General features: G+C 40.5%; 1 protein-coding gene across 1 annotated transcript in view; it reads left to right on the top strand.

Annotated features, from left to right (window-relative positions):
• TAF4B (TATA-box binding protein associated factor 4b) overlaps positions 1-15,187 on the top strand; it is a 70,687-nt gene that overhangs the window by 37,913 nt on the left and 17,587 nt on the right. The window contains exons 11-13 of the mRNA XM_058832614.1: positions 2,379-2,509; positions 6,887-7,012; positions 7,978-8,034. Coding sequence (XP_058688597.1) covers positions 2,379-2,509; positions 6,887-7,012; positions 7,978-8,034 — 314 coding nt within the window. The remainder of the gene's footprint in view (positions 1-2,378; positions 2,510-6,886; positions 7,013-7,977; positions 8,035-15,187) is intronic.

Raw genomic sequence — 15,187 nt, forward strand, 5'->3', positions numbered from 1 at the left:
ACTTGATGCATTACACTGACTTCCCTAACAGTTTTTGCATTCCTCAGCTTGTTCAGGTATATGTATACTCTATTGACTAACATTAGGAAGAAGTTTCAAACTTCCAATACACACAAAGCAAAGCTTTGTTTATGACTCCCTCCTTGGGAAAAAAAAACATAGTTAATTTTATACACAAGAGATGTTCATGGTGTTTGTCTGTATAGTGAGTAATACTGTGGAATGTACATTGAATGCCTCTGTTACAGGAAGTTTCTTGTGTAGGTATCATCTCAGCATTACCTTCTGGACAAAAGATTAAGTGTTTCTCAGGAATCTTGTATTATGTCAAGCAGGGAGAATGCATTTGTGTAGCAGCACAATGGCTGGTCTCACTGCTGTCGACAGCAAACTTGATGTATGTGCTCAGCTCCTTGCTCATGCCCTCTGCATTGCTGCACTGGAACACGTTGAGTTTTACAGCTGAGCATCCAGGAAAGCCTCAATGTGCAGTCATAATTCTGTCACAGTGGCTTAACCACGTGTTCACAAAGTCTTTCTGTTTCCACACACAGCTGGTTCTTAGTCCAGAGTGAGCAGCTAGCGTGTGACAAGCACGTAACCTGCAAGTGCTACCTGTGACCTTGGTGCTCCTGCCCCGGTCAGCCAGATGTGTCATCTCGAGCTGTATGGAGCATAGTAAATGCTGTGTTACTAGGGGCAAAGGGAGAATACACATCAGGCCTGGTGCCTGGAAGTTGTTCTCAACATTCAGTAGAAGATTAATCAGTCATTTGCAGGAAGTGGATATAAGGAAAAATAAAGAGCTCTGCGAAAACAGAGAGAGTATTTCTAGAAAAATTTGCTTGTTGTGGGTGTAAAGACAATGTGTTGAAAGACAGAAAATAGAAGCCTGGCTATTTCATAGCTAGAATGGTAGTTGTTCCAAATTAATAATAATAATAATACAATAATTCATGTCATAAATGATAAGTGCTTGTTTGCAAGAAAAGAAATGCTGCCAGGGAGTAGAGCAATTCAGAAAGTTAAGATGTCTGCTTTTGAGCCGAGCCGTCTTTGGATTAAGAAGTGTGTTGTGTGTGTGTGTGTGTGTGCACGTGTGTAAGGAGGTCTTGAGATTTGGGGGGATTTTATTTTGTCTTTAAGTTGGTGTTTCATTAATCTGACTGTCTAGCGAGAAGCTGCAGAGGAAGTATTTTGAAACATGCTTGAGCAAAATGAGCTTTGCACTCAGTTAAGTTACAGGCCAGTGCTTACTGATCAAACAGGGAATGCTTTGATTGTGTATGGGAAAACATTCTAGGTTTTCCCTGTCTTGTGAGATTGTCATTCATTTTCAGTTACAGTAGCAAAAGCAAATGAAATAGGTGATTAGTTTTTTTAGAGTGCGCTGTTTATCCATTCTTAACACTTCACTTGGCAGTAAATACTGAAATGGGTTTTGAAGGCGTGCTGTATATTGCATCATAAAGTATTACAGCTGCTGTAAATGCAGTGTAGGGCAAGGAAAAGTGCTTCTGACAGGTACAACGTATGAGGCATGTGGAACTGCTGCCTGCCGTGCCTACCAGGGAAAAGCCGCTGCCGCCCAGGTGTCTCGATGGAGCCGCGCTGAGTGATGGATGGTGTCAGCCAGGGGAAGGCTTCTCTGTCGGCAGCCTGCAGCCGCGGGAAGGTCACAGAGGTGATGCCCAGCTCTGGGTGCAGGGCCAGCACAGCCTTGCCTGGAGCTGTCACCAGCCTTGGTCGCAGCTGCTGAGACGCGGAGAATCGGCGGCAGCCCGAGAGGAAAGGTTGAAGGTGATGGCAGGATGGCCCTGGCTGGACTGGAATCTGCGCTGTCCGAGCGGCTGCTGTGGGTTGGTTGGGTCTGTGTGCCCCGTGTCGGTCAGTCAAGGCAGTTTGGAGGGTCTCATGTGCCTGGAGTGCGCTGCAAAACCCATTCCTGCTCGTCAAATAAATGTCATGAGTTGTTAACAAGCACGGTGTCAAGCAGGGCAAAATGTAATTCTGTATTTTTTTAATTACTGGAATTAACAGAATATGGCACTAATTTTTACAGCTACCTCTTCTCCCCCTCCCTGAACATGAAGCTTGATTTGTGTTCTTATTAACTTTGTCCTATAAATGACCTTGCAAGGAGAGTGGTTCTGGAGGCTAAGTGAAACAATGTCTATATTTTCTGAAGCTCCAGGCTAAGTTTTATTAATGTAATGTCTAAGATCTTTGAAGTTGTGACTTTACCAGGAAAATCATAATCTCCAAACCTTTATTCATAATGGGTATGACTTCCAGGGGGAACAGAATACCTGCTGTGCTAATTATTTCAATTATCAGCTACTACTAAAACACGTAATGGATTTTCTCTGCTTCCACAGGTAAAAGGCATGACATTATGGAACTTAACTCTGATGTTGTGAACTTGATCTCCCACGCTACACAGCAGAGATTACGAAGGCTCCTGGAAAAACTAACTGTAATTGCTCGGCACAGAGTATCAAGCCACAAGGTAAAGGAAATCATTAGCAAGTTTTGCACAAAGTTTTCCTGCTTTGCAGCCTTGAAGGTAAACCTCTTCCAAGTGTGGGCACATCACAGGCAACATTTGCGTTCTCAGTATCTACCAAAGGCTGTTTTTAGCTGTGTCTAGCCCAGCATATGACTGTTCCATTTGACTTGTTGGACAGGTGCTCTTAAAACCCAGTACGAGACTGAATGGATGTGTTTCTTCCATAGCAGTGGTAGCTGTCATGCAAAGTCTCTTACATGGTAAATGGAAAGCTAACTTTGAATAGTCTTGATGGTGGGTTGATTTAGGGGCTTGTGTTTTCCTTATGCATTTATTGTTGGTAGAATTGCAGTCAGTATTGGCTCAGTAAAAAGCCTTGGGAAACTGAATTGATTATTTCACTTTTAGAAAGTTCTTCATGAAGGCAGAGGCCCTTTTCATCTTAAGATATTTTTTTTTCATCTTAAGCTTTTTTTAGCTTCATTCAATATAAAGTCTGTTGTGTCCCAGTAAGCTGGTATCCCTTAGGATGCTTGTATGGTGCAAATGGGAAGTGATAATGTACTGGCCAAACCAGCTCTTTTTTTTTTTTTTTTTTGGTCATTCAATAGCAAGATACTAATCCTTACTTCTTTCAGTGTGAAGGTGTTTTAGAAAAAAAGATGAGAAGCAAATGTATCTGTCAACACTTACTTTCCTGTTTGTTCAGGTTTGAGCAAGAATTTTATGTTTAGTGAAATTTAACGAGAGCAACCAACTGATGGGATCAGAGTTATTTTTGTATTTTTGTACCGAAGACTTTTTTTATGGGCTTTTCAGCACTGGAGCAGCAATAGTAAAGAGGAGCAACTATTTGGAAACTAAATGTATTTACAGTGCTGTCTGGAGCAGTTGGAATATTCTGTTCCTTGCCAGAAGAAGATATAATAGAAAAGAAAATCAATACAGGACAAGTACAGAGTTTTGTCTAAAAAAGTTTCAGAAATCTGCACATGTTGTATGTTGTTTTCGCAAAAGTGGGAGGTAAAATTGAGCTTGTGAGCAAATGTGAGTAGGAGGCTGAAGTCCTGAGTAACCAGTAGAAAGAACTGTCTTGCAGACACCAAGAGCAGAAGGAAATGCTTTTGGACAGTAGGCTGGATAGGACTGGTTTCTTTCTCATTGAACTAAAGCAATAGAAAACCAGATAGGTTTTTGTCTGATTGAATTGCCAGGAGCAATGATAAGATTATAAGATTGCAATAAGCTGGCTTTCTTTTCCTCTTTTCAAAAGCAAAACAAACAAAAAAAATCAGAAGTAACGGGCACAGTAATCTTAGAGGCACAGATACCCTCTTTTGTTAGGACGATGGTATTACGCGACAGAGGAGTGTCCTACAGGATTACCTTTGTGAGCATTGTGAGAGATGCTGACAGGCTTTTAGAAAGCTTAAGTTCAAGAAGAGAGCACTGCAGAGTGCTGGAGTCCTGTTATGTATTAATGTAGGTGTTTATACAGCCCTGTATTCTATCAGCCATGGTGCTTACCCCCTGTTCTCTTTTCCCTGGTGGCTTTTGATTCCCCTGAGCAATGTGGACTACATCTATGTCAGATAAACTCCCAGTGCCTTTCCAGGAGGGTTGGGTGGTTGCTCCATAAGGCTTTGTACTGGCCTATCTTCATTACAAAAAGACAGTAATTGGGGTAGGTGTGGTGAAACCAGAGTAATTACTGTTAGGGTAGGAGTTGGTATAAAAAGGCCAGTAATTTATGGGATCATACTCAGGGAGCTCTTCCCAGTTTGCTCAGTTCATGCCTAGCAGCTTTTATCTGATACATAGCTCTGCAAAGAGAGAGTGAATTGGCAGGGTAAAAGCTTCGTACTATGCCATCATGTAGACTTCTCAACTTTTGTTCCTTTCTTTGCTAAATTTAAGAAAAAAAAATATGATTGGAAGTCACTAACTTGATTGGGATAAAACTATGATGGTGGTTTCTTTATGTGAAGTGGGAATCACTTTTCAGATGGTTGGGAGCTGCTCTCTGTGATGCAGCTCTTGTTGCAGTGCTCATATAGAGCCTTTGGAAGACCATAAAGGGAAAGGGTTTTTATGTGGATTCATCCCAGCATGAAACAGCTGTCGTGCTCCTGCGGTTGGAGCCCCTGAGCTCATGGCTCCGAGAGGCATGGTGTGGTGCTGAGCTATAAATGATGCTCCATGAAAACATTTTCCCCTCTTGCAGTAGCACTGAAATGCCACAACACTAAACTGCATTATCTGTAGGATGTAGGTGATAATGGTTGATCATAACAGCACTGGCTACAAGTCATGAACAGGGGTACAGTGTAATGTTTTCTGTCTCAGCAATTCCCTGCTAAATGACCGCAGAGAAATTTATTGAGTAGGACAAAACATAACCTCAGGTGTTCCTCTTTTAAAAATTCCTGAAATAAGCTGTCTAAAACAGGTGATGAGCTGAAGTATGTTACAGATGTACCTACTTCTTGTCACATACGAGCTCATGGTAATGCATTGGGGAGCTTCTGGCTGGGAGACTTACATTGCTGGTTGGTATATGGTCATGGATTTGTCTTAAAATGTGTAAATATCCAGCTATTCCAAAGTGAAACACTTCTAAACTTTTAAAAAATAATGTTCTGGTACTACAGCTTTCTTCTTTGTCCTTTTAAAAGGATTGTGGCATGGTGGTGGATTATTATAAACTGCTGCTTTAAAACAAGCTGTACTGATGTACTGAGAGTGACTCAAAAATAGCGTATGCTTTGTGGGGAGTAGTTAAAAAAAACACGAGCAGTGACAGAAGCGGGGGAAAAGGTTTGTTGGACTTTTTTGCAGGGCCACAGACGCTGTTTGGGAAAGTCTGTGGTTGCAGCATGTGGTGTGTTTTGAGCCACAGTTGGTAATACGTGACAATGAGGTGGCTCATTGAAAAGGATCAAATGTAATACCAGAAAAGAGATTGATTCCATGCTCTGACTTAGTTGTGAAAATTCAGATTAGGAGAACAACGGTGCTCACAAGAAAACTTTTACTTTCCATCTGTTCATAGTGCATGACTGGATGTGAGAAGAAGAGTCTGAGTTATAGTATCCTTGAAAACTAAAAATAGAGTAACTGATAGTCCATATACTTAATATGTAACCTTGCCTAAAATACAGCTGTAAAATATCCTGTGCTTCTTTTAGAATAGTTGCATGTCAGAGTTGTTTCATTACAATGTGAGATTGGGGTAACATAGAACAAAGAGTTGCTGAAAGTACATAGTGTGCGTGGCTGATAAAAGACCCAGGATAAACTTCTCAGGAAAAAAACCCAAGTTCACAAAGTAACTGAGAAAGAAGACATCTGTAGGACATGCACGAAAAAGTGATACAAACAGGTGGCACAGACATGCCTCATCTAGAATGGGCTCCTTGTCTTGTTTTGCCTAAATGCCCTCTGGCCAAAGCGTGGCTCCAGAAGCTGGTCTTTGGAAGAGCAGAGTAGTAAAACCAAGCTTTTCATTGCCAGTTGACCCTGTTTTGGATCTTTCCTTTCTCTGCCTTTCAGAGCTAAAGTAAATGTCAACTCAAGCTTTCCAGTGTGGGCAAAAATAGAATGTAAAATAAACTAGTGATTGCTATCCTTTAAGCCAAAAGGAGCTCATGTTTCAATATCTCTATGTTCACTGATTGTTGGACTAATACTAACCATTAGTATTCATTGGCCCAGCTTTGTACAGGTGGCTGGACCAGATGACTTCTCTAGGTTACCTTTCAATGTAAACTACCCTGGGACTCAAAAGTATTCGCTGAGGCAAAAATGTGTACTCTTAAAGCTATAATAAACTGTATATAATATATTTCACTTTCTTCATCCCTAAGATTCACTGTAACTGGTTCTAAACCACACCTTCAATACAGAAAACATCTTTTTGGAAATACCAGGTGATGCTTGTTTCAATTTACACATTAAATGGCTGAAACTAGAACACAAAGCACTAGAAACTTAAAATGTCAATTTTCTTTTTCTCTTCAAAGGAGAAAAGATATAATGCCCTGCTGCTTTACAATTACTTTTTTTTTTTTTTTCCAATACATGTTTACTGGATATGAAGTTGGTGGTTTAAAACAAAATTTCAGTCTTAATAAGGCTAGGGAAGACTTCTGTTATTATAGTCAGTATAGACTAGATGTTGTTGGATGTCACTTGTTCAATAACCTCTTACTAGTCATGGACACGTGGAGACATGCTGGAGTGGAGAGATGTGTGAATGACTGCCTACAACCTGAACAGCCCACACTTGGCAGCTTTGAAAAATAGTGTTGTTCTTTTCAGATGGCTCCCATTAGGTTTATCAGCTCCTGGTTGTCTGTAACACACTTCTTTTTTCAGGGGAGTGATAAGTACATCATATGTAGTGACACCAGAGCACAACTGAGGTTTCTTGAGAAGCTTGATCACCTAGAAAAGCAGAGAAAAGATGAAGAGGAACGTGAAATGTTGCTTCGAGCAGCCAAGGTAAGACTCTAGGTTTCCAAGGAAATAGTAATGTCCTCTAGATTGGTGACCATCTTCAGGTTTCTCCTACTTCTGCTTTAAATATTGTAGCCATTAAACCTGTCACTGAAAATCTGTAATGTTTAGGACAATAGAGGCTATACAGAAAAGGATTTAACTTATTTATGTTTTTTAAAAAGTCCACAAGATTTCATGGCAATGTGTGGTGGGGTAAACTCCTCATTTGAGATTATTCCTACTGGTCAAAATGGAGTAAAAATCTGTAAATGTCCGTCCTGTATCTCAAAAATTTGCCTCTGAAACAGAAGCCTGGTGAGATCCACCACCCTTGCAGGTGTGTTTGTTTTCTGTAGTCAAGTTCAGAGGGCTGGCCTTGGAGCTGGTACCACAGCATCCATGAACCCCTGCTGGAGCTGTTGCTAGTACAGAATAAGTTCCTTCTCTTTTCCCTCCCCTCAAGAAGAGGAGGAAGAAAAACCCCCTATGACAGCAGATGTTGCTTCATCAGCTGCGACTTGACCATCATCTGTTTATTATTTTATTTTGATTTTGTTTCAAGCCAAATTTTGGAGCCGCTTGGGTGGAAACCTAATCTAGAGTTGAACGAACTGTGTTGTGCTTGCATGAATACAACTCCCTTTCTTTCCTATACTTCCTGTCCTTTTTAAGTGTCTGCTGCTGACATGAACAACATCATGCCTAGACTGGACCTGACTGACAGTGTTAGCATCATTTTCAGCTTAATCTTGCCTCCAGCTAGAGCAGAGGCAGCCGGCCCAGATGAGGAGGGGTGTGCACGTATGTGCATGGAGGGGGATGGAAGCCAGTCTGGATTGAGGCATTCACCCCTGGAGCTAAATCTTTCAATCACCAGAGAAAACTGTCATTTATTAAATATTTAACAGATAGGATGGTGTTTGGACGCCAGTAATTTCTATTCAATCTTTTTCCTCTTCCTTTGGTAGAGCCGTTCCAATAAAGAAGATCCAGAGCAACTGCGGTTAAAGCAGAAAGCGAAAGAGGTAGGACTTTCCAGTTACCATGCTTGCCTTTGTGTGTGGAGAGAAGGTTGGCAGCCCTGTCCTGGCAATTAGGTCAGGGTTTATTTTGCTGCTGCATACCATTTGCAGAGGCCTTGGGGAAGGACAGGAATTGCCACAGGCAAGGGCAGTGCTTCAAATGAGGTCAATGAATTATGAGCTCTCTTTTTTTACCATTTTATTTTTGCAGTTTCAGTCCTGTCTCGAAACAGTCCTTTGTAAACTGAAGCAGTACACTTGGTAGGAATATAATGTGGGATTAGAAAAAAAAAAAAAAAAGAAACTTTGAGATTTAGCATCTGGGACTGTACAATAGGCTACATTTTTCCAGGGTAATTGTTCGTTTTGTAAATCTGATACTGCTTATAATTCTTTGGCTGGGAGGCGGTACTGGGATTTAGTTTTAAATGGAAAACGCCTCTGGCTTTTAATTTTCTGGGCCCAGCAGTTTTCTGTTCTGGAATGGAGCCCTTGTTTCACACAGTTCATGTTTAGCTGCAGGGGTTTTAGTTTATAGCTTAGACTGGTTAAGCTTTTACTCCCAGAGGCCTCTGCATAGCAACTGTAGAAATCAACAAATAAGTTCATTTATGTCTGCAGCCTCCTCTCAGTAGCTGACTTTTTACATTTCCCAATATCCATTTCCTGACTTTTCTAGCCTGAGAGAAAAAAGCTCCACTAATTGGAGCTTATTTTAATTGAGCCTTAATATTGGATCTCACTGGAGTTGCCCCCAGAGCTACTGGGAACAGAATGAAATGAAAGTACCTAAGGTTGAAGATGTGTGTGTGTGTGTGTGTGTGTGTATGTGTGTGTGAAATTTTTCACTTGACCTACAGATTCTTGTCCCTGCTGAATAAATCATCAAGCCTGTTCACATTTCTGATTAAGGATCTGACAGCAGACGATAATAAAGACAATTGAGGTGTGAGACGTGTGATACAGAGCTGAAGAAATTGGTTTCTATAGTTACTTGACTGATTTCATGCAATTTTTAAGGATCTTTGTGCTAAATGAGAGTGATTTTCTGAGCAACCTTTTTCCTTAACTGTGCCTCTTGAACTATGAAATTTGTTGTTGCTTAACATTGCTGCACTGGGCTCCTAGGTGCCAGCAGCAGCAGCAGGTTATTTATGAATGCTTTAAAGGCCCTTATTGTTTGGATTAATGTAGGGGCCCAGGCAAAACAAATGGAAATCCAGTAAAATAGTATTTGAATCAATGCTCTAGATTTGCACCACAGTAGATGAAATTTGTAAAATGAGAGAGAAGGAACTTGCTTTACTACCTATACTTTAATTCTTTGTTTCTGCTTACAACTCTTTCTTCATTCCTACAATCTGTGAGTACAAAGTTGCCCTAAAGCCCTTCCCAGTTTGCCTCTAGTGCCACCAGGATCAACAATCAGTGGGTGATGCTAATCTGTCTTGTTTTGTAGGTGACTTTACCTCTGCATCATCTGATCGTTTCTAGATGTACTTTCTTTTAATAAAGACTGCAAAGTAATTCATTTGTGCAGCTTCTCTTGTTTTCTGAACAATAATGTGTAAGATCATGAAAAATATTCTGTGGTTTGCGTATTTTAAACACAAAGAAGGTTAGGTTAGATTCATTGATATTTTTCATGAGACCTCTTTTAAAAAGTGACATAGTGGTGTACAAAAAAAAGGAGCCAACAGAGCAGAGAAGACATCTAGGTTTAGTGCTTGGTGTTCTAATATGTCTTGAGTTCCCCTCCTTCAGTGCATCTCATCTTGTCCTAACACAACCTGCATCACTCTTTGTCCTGCGTGTTTCTCCATGCTGTGCTGCTCCCAGAGTGACACTGTCCAGCTGCTCCACCAAAAGAAGAGGAGGCAGATGTGCCTCTTGGGGCAACACAGATCTTTGTGTTGGTATTCACTTGCCCTTTGTCCTGCTTCTTTGTTCTCCAGAGAATGAGGTAGCCTGAAGCTTCTCCAAGCTTCACATGGAGAATGGGGATACTCACCTTCTGTGCCAGTGGTGCTTTTTCATCTCAAGACTGGGTGGAAATGAGAGCAAATGCAGCTGGAAAAAATTAGCACTTTATTGACAGTTTGGAGAAAGCTGGTCAGCACACATTTGCATTGAAAAAATACAAGCATGAATAGGACTGGAATAAGAGCAAAATAAAAATCAACAAATATCCCAAGACTAAAACTGGTAACACAGAAGCATGGTGTACAGCGGGATGAAGGCTTGAAATGGCTTACCCTTGTCTGTCTTGTCATGTTGTGGTTATTGTCTCCTCCTTAAGGAACCAAACTTGGAAACTTTGATACCTCTGTCAGCTGGAATCAGATCCTTTCCAGGTCACTCCAGTCTAGTATCTGCTGGAAAGCCTGATCTGATTGTCTGCTTATAGTTCTTTAAGAATTAATATGGACCTGCCTTCCTCAAAGCTGTCTTTTATGTGTTGATGGTGACCCCCTGGGAGAAGGGAGAGGGTGTGGAGCATTGGCACTGTAGCATGTTCTAAAGCAAAGTTTCCCAAAATGCAGGGTGTACACCCTGACAATGAATGACAATAAATCCAGGATGTGCTGTCATCCAGTAGCTGGAAGCAACATCTTAACATTGCTGGAAGTGCATCCAGAGACTCTGCAGTGGATTCTTTTATCCAAAGGGCTATACATAATTGCTGTGACCTTTTCATCCTTTTTGCATGACCTATTGCCTCAAACTTCCCCTATGCTAAGTCATTTACTTTCCTATATTCTTAGCCTATGTAGCTTGCCGTGAATTAAGTCTGTATTTATTTCCCTCTTTCACCTGTTTCAGCAGATTTTAATACCTATGGAAAGTGCACATTCCTTCTGAGACAGCTGCAAGGCTTGCTCCAAGCTGCTGCTTTGTGCACTCAAGAATTTTGTCCTTGCTCTCCTCATGGACCAGCTCTTTGTGCAGTGGCGTTCCTGCAGTCTGGGTAAATTACCCCTGTTTTTCATTCTGCCTTATCTGCCTCTTCAAACTGAGAGGATGCAGTCCTCTCATTGTCCCTGATGTTTGCACTACTAAACCATAACTTTTTTTAGGTGGTTTCTGCTATTTCCTGTTCTACTTTCTACAGTGCTTCCAGTTACAAAGAAAATGTTCAGTCAATGTGATTCTTCTTGCTGTATTTATAGTTTATCTGTGGTTTCATCCCCTCTCCTGAAATGAGCTTTCCTAAATTGAGTAGGTGTAGGATACTGTCAAATGTGCAAGGCAGCCATATGAACAGTGCAATCCCAGAAGACCTGTAAAAATGTCAGTATTAAACAGTTTGTACTGTAATTCTAAATATAAACTCAGATCCTTTAGAGTCATTTATGTTGGAAAAGACCTCTAAGATCGATGAGCCCAACTGTTTGCGCAGCATTGCCAACTAGGGACTAAACCATGTCCCTAAGTGACACATCTAAATATTTTTAAATCCCTTCAAGAACAGTGGCTCAACTATTTCCTAGAACAGCCTTTTCAAATGCTTGACAACCCTTTTGGTGAAGGAATTTTTCCCAATTTCTTTGTACTTCTGTTCATGCTCTTCAAAAGTGAGTGTGCTTTTGTAGTACAGCTTCAGGAAGCTTAAGGCTGAGCCTGGGCAAACCTTGTAGAATGTATCTGAGCAAGATATCTGCTTGGGTTCGAGCAGGTGATGAAGTATTTTACTGAGAGCATCTTTGCTTATTTCCGTAGTAGCCACCTTTTTTCCCTGCTCTCAATCTTATGTCACCTTGTGGCATCTGCCAGTGCATAAAGGGGAGCAGCTGCATCTTGAGCTAGGGGAAGGAGTGTGTGGAGCAAGCACCTGATGGGCAGCAGGTTTGCCTGCTCCATGCCTTGCTCTCTCAGCAGCTCTGTTCACTTGCGACTGCACAGATCTTCCCACTCCCCTGTTCCTGCCTGCTTGATGCACTCGTGCATTTTTTGAGGCAGATACAAGGCAGCAGTAGATGAGATGATGAGAAAATTCGATACCTTTATTATCAACTGACTGGGAGGAAAATGGCAAACCCTAGGGTTTTTGTAGAGACCAAACAACCCCTATAGAAAACATCAAACAAAAAGCCAGCATGATTCCAGTGCGTTCTGGGTCTTACATAGTAATGACTGAATTTTAGTTGTTCAGTAGTATCTTTTCAACAGGTACCTATTTCGTATAACCTTCTAACTCCCTTATTTCCTCTCGCTTTCTCAGGTAACAAGTTACTGTAACTTGAATCTTTGCTGCTTGCCCTACGGCCTCCAACTCACATTTTCAAGCTGTTTGTTTTCTTTTTCCTCTTGTGCTGCTTCTCTGTCTAGTCTTCTGGACCCAGTGGTTCAAATTATTTAAGACCATTCTTGTGGCAGGGCCAAAGTTAACCATAATCTCTTAAAAAAGCAAGTACAGGATGCTGCAAGCAAAACAAAACCTCATTGTGATCAATTGGCTTTTTTTATGAGCCTTCAGTGACATCCTAAGAGCTTCTGCTTAATTACCTGATTTATATTATCTTTATTATTCTGTAGTGTTTCTTACCTGCTTCTGCATGTTTTGAAAAACAAAAAAAACAACCCATGATAATCAAAAGAGACATAAATTTTATTAACTGCAATGTAGCCTTACAAATTACAAAGGGCAATCATCAGAGATTTTGTGTGTTACAAGTCTTGTAGAAATGAATAGAAATTCCACAATGTGTTAGATTATTGGGTGAAGTACAAAGCAAACAGAATGCCTGTTTGTGGCACTCATATTGGTGTTTTGAAAGGATGTAAGAAAAGGGCAGCTGAGACACTGCATTGAATACCCTAAAACCATCTGGCTGAAAGATAACAACTATCTTTAGTGAAAACCAGCCCCCCCACAAAACTCCATTAAGTATGTTTTTGGATTTGCAAATAGTCTTTTCTCAGTTTGTCTGAGAGACAGAAAATGGACATATAACCAGTTGTAAGTATGGCCTTGGATTAGAAATATGCTAATAGAGGAAACTTTTGGGCTGAAAGTACAAAAAGAAAATTATAATGAAGATACAGAGAACTGTCTGCCAAGAAGTGTTGGGTGGACTGCATGATGAGATGGAGAAGCCTGCCTGCTGATGGTCATTGAACAGTCGTCTCCTAAGAGATGGCATCTGAAACAAAACCTGTGGAGTATGTTGCACTGGTGTGGGTGCTGTTGTCTGTTTCTTGTCCTTGCAGCAAAATTAGCCTAAGCAATGTCTGAAAGCACTCAGAGAGCTTGGTGCTGGATGCCAGACACCCAAGAACTTCCCTGGGCCTCCAAGTAAGGCAAGCTGATGGGACTGCAAAGGAAGAATCACATTCCAAGTGTCCTAGAAAACACAGAAATGTGTCAATAATGGTTAAGCAAACCAAAAAACTGGTAAAAGGAAATACACTCTCCAACACATAGGAAATTCTTACCAAGAGTGGGCAAAATAAGGAGTCGGGAAGTCACTGTGCCCTGGATGTTTTCCTTGTGTGGAGTTAATTATATATTAGGAAATATCAACTCTAAATACCAATTTTTTTCCCCTCTTCCTAAGGAGTAATCCTTAGAAGATTACTTTGTGGCTATCCTGGAAAAAATATTCTGTTGTTTTCCAGAACATTTTATTGCACCCTTTTAGACAGACAAAGCAGCTGGTCTTGGGGCACACAGCCATGGTAGGGTCTGTGCTGCCACTGGAGCAGGTGTGTGTGATATTAACCTGAAAAAAATCTACAGTATTATATATAGCTCTGTTATAAGTCAGGACTGCATTTCAAAGCAATGCTATTCTGCCTTTCTGCTGTTAAATCTAAATTACAACAGAGGGAAAAGTCAGTGGAAACTAATTGTATGGCTAATTAAAACAGTTTGAAAGGAAGCAATTGCAAGAAGAGAAGTTGCATTATAGGCAAAAGGAGAGGATGGTAAATGTTTAAATATGCAGCCTCCAAGTGTCAGTTTTCCTCAGAGAATGTCCCCCGTATGAGAAGTCTGCTATTCAGCTGCATTCAACCTGTAGGGCAGAAAATTTTGTATAGGAAAGGTAGAAGCTGGAGGCAGTAATGCTCATTGAGCTTTATGACAACCAGTGTGAGAGGCTTGGGATTGAAAGCAGATTTTAAGGTTTATTTTTCATTTTCTTCACAAGTTCCTTAAAATGCTTAAAGGGAATGTGAAAAAAATTGCAGTTCTTTCTTCCAAAGACAATGAAGAGAGAAGCGACTGAGAGCAGTAGTCAACTTTCAAAGCACTAAACAGAGGACATAATGAAACCCAGTGAAACCTTACTTGAAAAAGCTGGTCAAAAAGAGAGAATGGATACAGAAAAAGAGAAAAGTCATTTGAGTGGGATAAGTGGACCCACTAAAAAAGCACCTCAGTATTTAGTTCTTTAAAAATACACAGTAAAGGGCAATAAAAGGCTCAGATAGGTCCTGAGGTTTCTCTTTCACAGATGTGAGCTAGAAAAAGGTAGACATTGAAATTTGGTCTCAGTTTCTTTGACTTTGAATTTTACTATTTGTTAATTTGTTGTTTAGTTTCTTTATTGTGGAAGCTGATAGGATTGGGAGCTCCTGTCTCTTTTTATGCCTATATTCCTTTCTTTTTTTCCCCCCCCCGCAAGTCTTATACAAATTCTTGTTCATCTACTTTAGTGCTTTTATTACTCCTGATGTACTTATTGCTGGATAGCACACATAACCCTTAGGCATACATTAAGTTGTCTTCAGCCTTCCCTGGTTTCCTTTCCTGCCAGTTCTTCTGTTAGTTTAAATATTTATTTAATCTGTCCTGTACTCTATCTGCTTGTAATGTCATATGTGGAGACATCCCCACTCTTTACTTAATATTAAAACCAGTATCTTGTGCATTCATTTTTAAGTCTTTCTCTTATATTAATTATAACCAAGTCCAGAATTTAGTCACATCTGTCTTGCCAGCATTTCTTCTGAGCTCATTTACATCCATGGGGCTGTATTTATTTGTCATTGCATTGCCAAGAAAATTTTTTGGCTTTTTTTTTTTTTTTCCCCAGACATAAGTTCCTAGCACTCAAACGAACAGAGATTTCTTTTCTCTGCTCCTCAGATTTGTTTCCTAATACTTAGTATATTGAAGTGCAGAAGCAGACAGTGGTATGAATTTCTCATG

Source organism: Poecile atricapillus, chromosome 2 (genome assembly GCF_030490865.1).
Source record: "Poecile atricapillus isolate bPoeAtr1 chromosome 2, bPoeAtr1.hap1, whole genome shotgun sequence".
Taxonomy (NCBI): Eukaryota; Metazoa; Chordata; class Aves; order Passeriformes; family Paridae; genus Poecile; species Poecile atricapillus.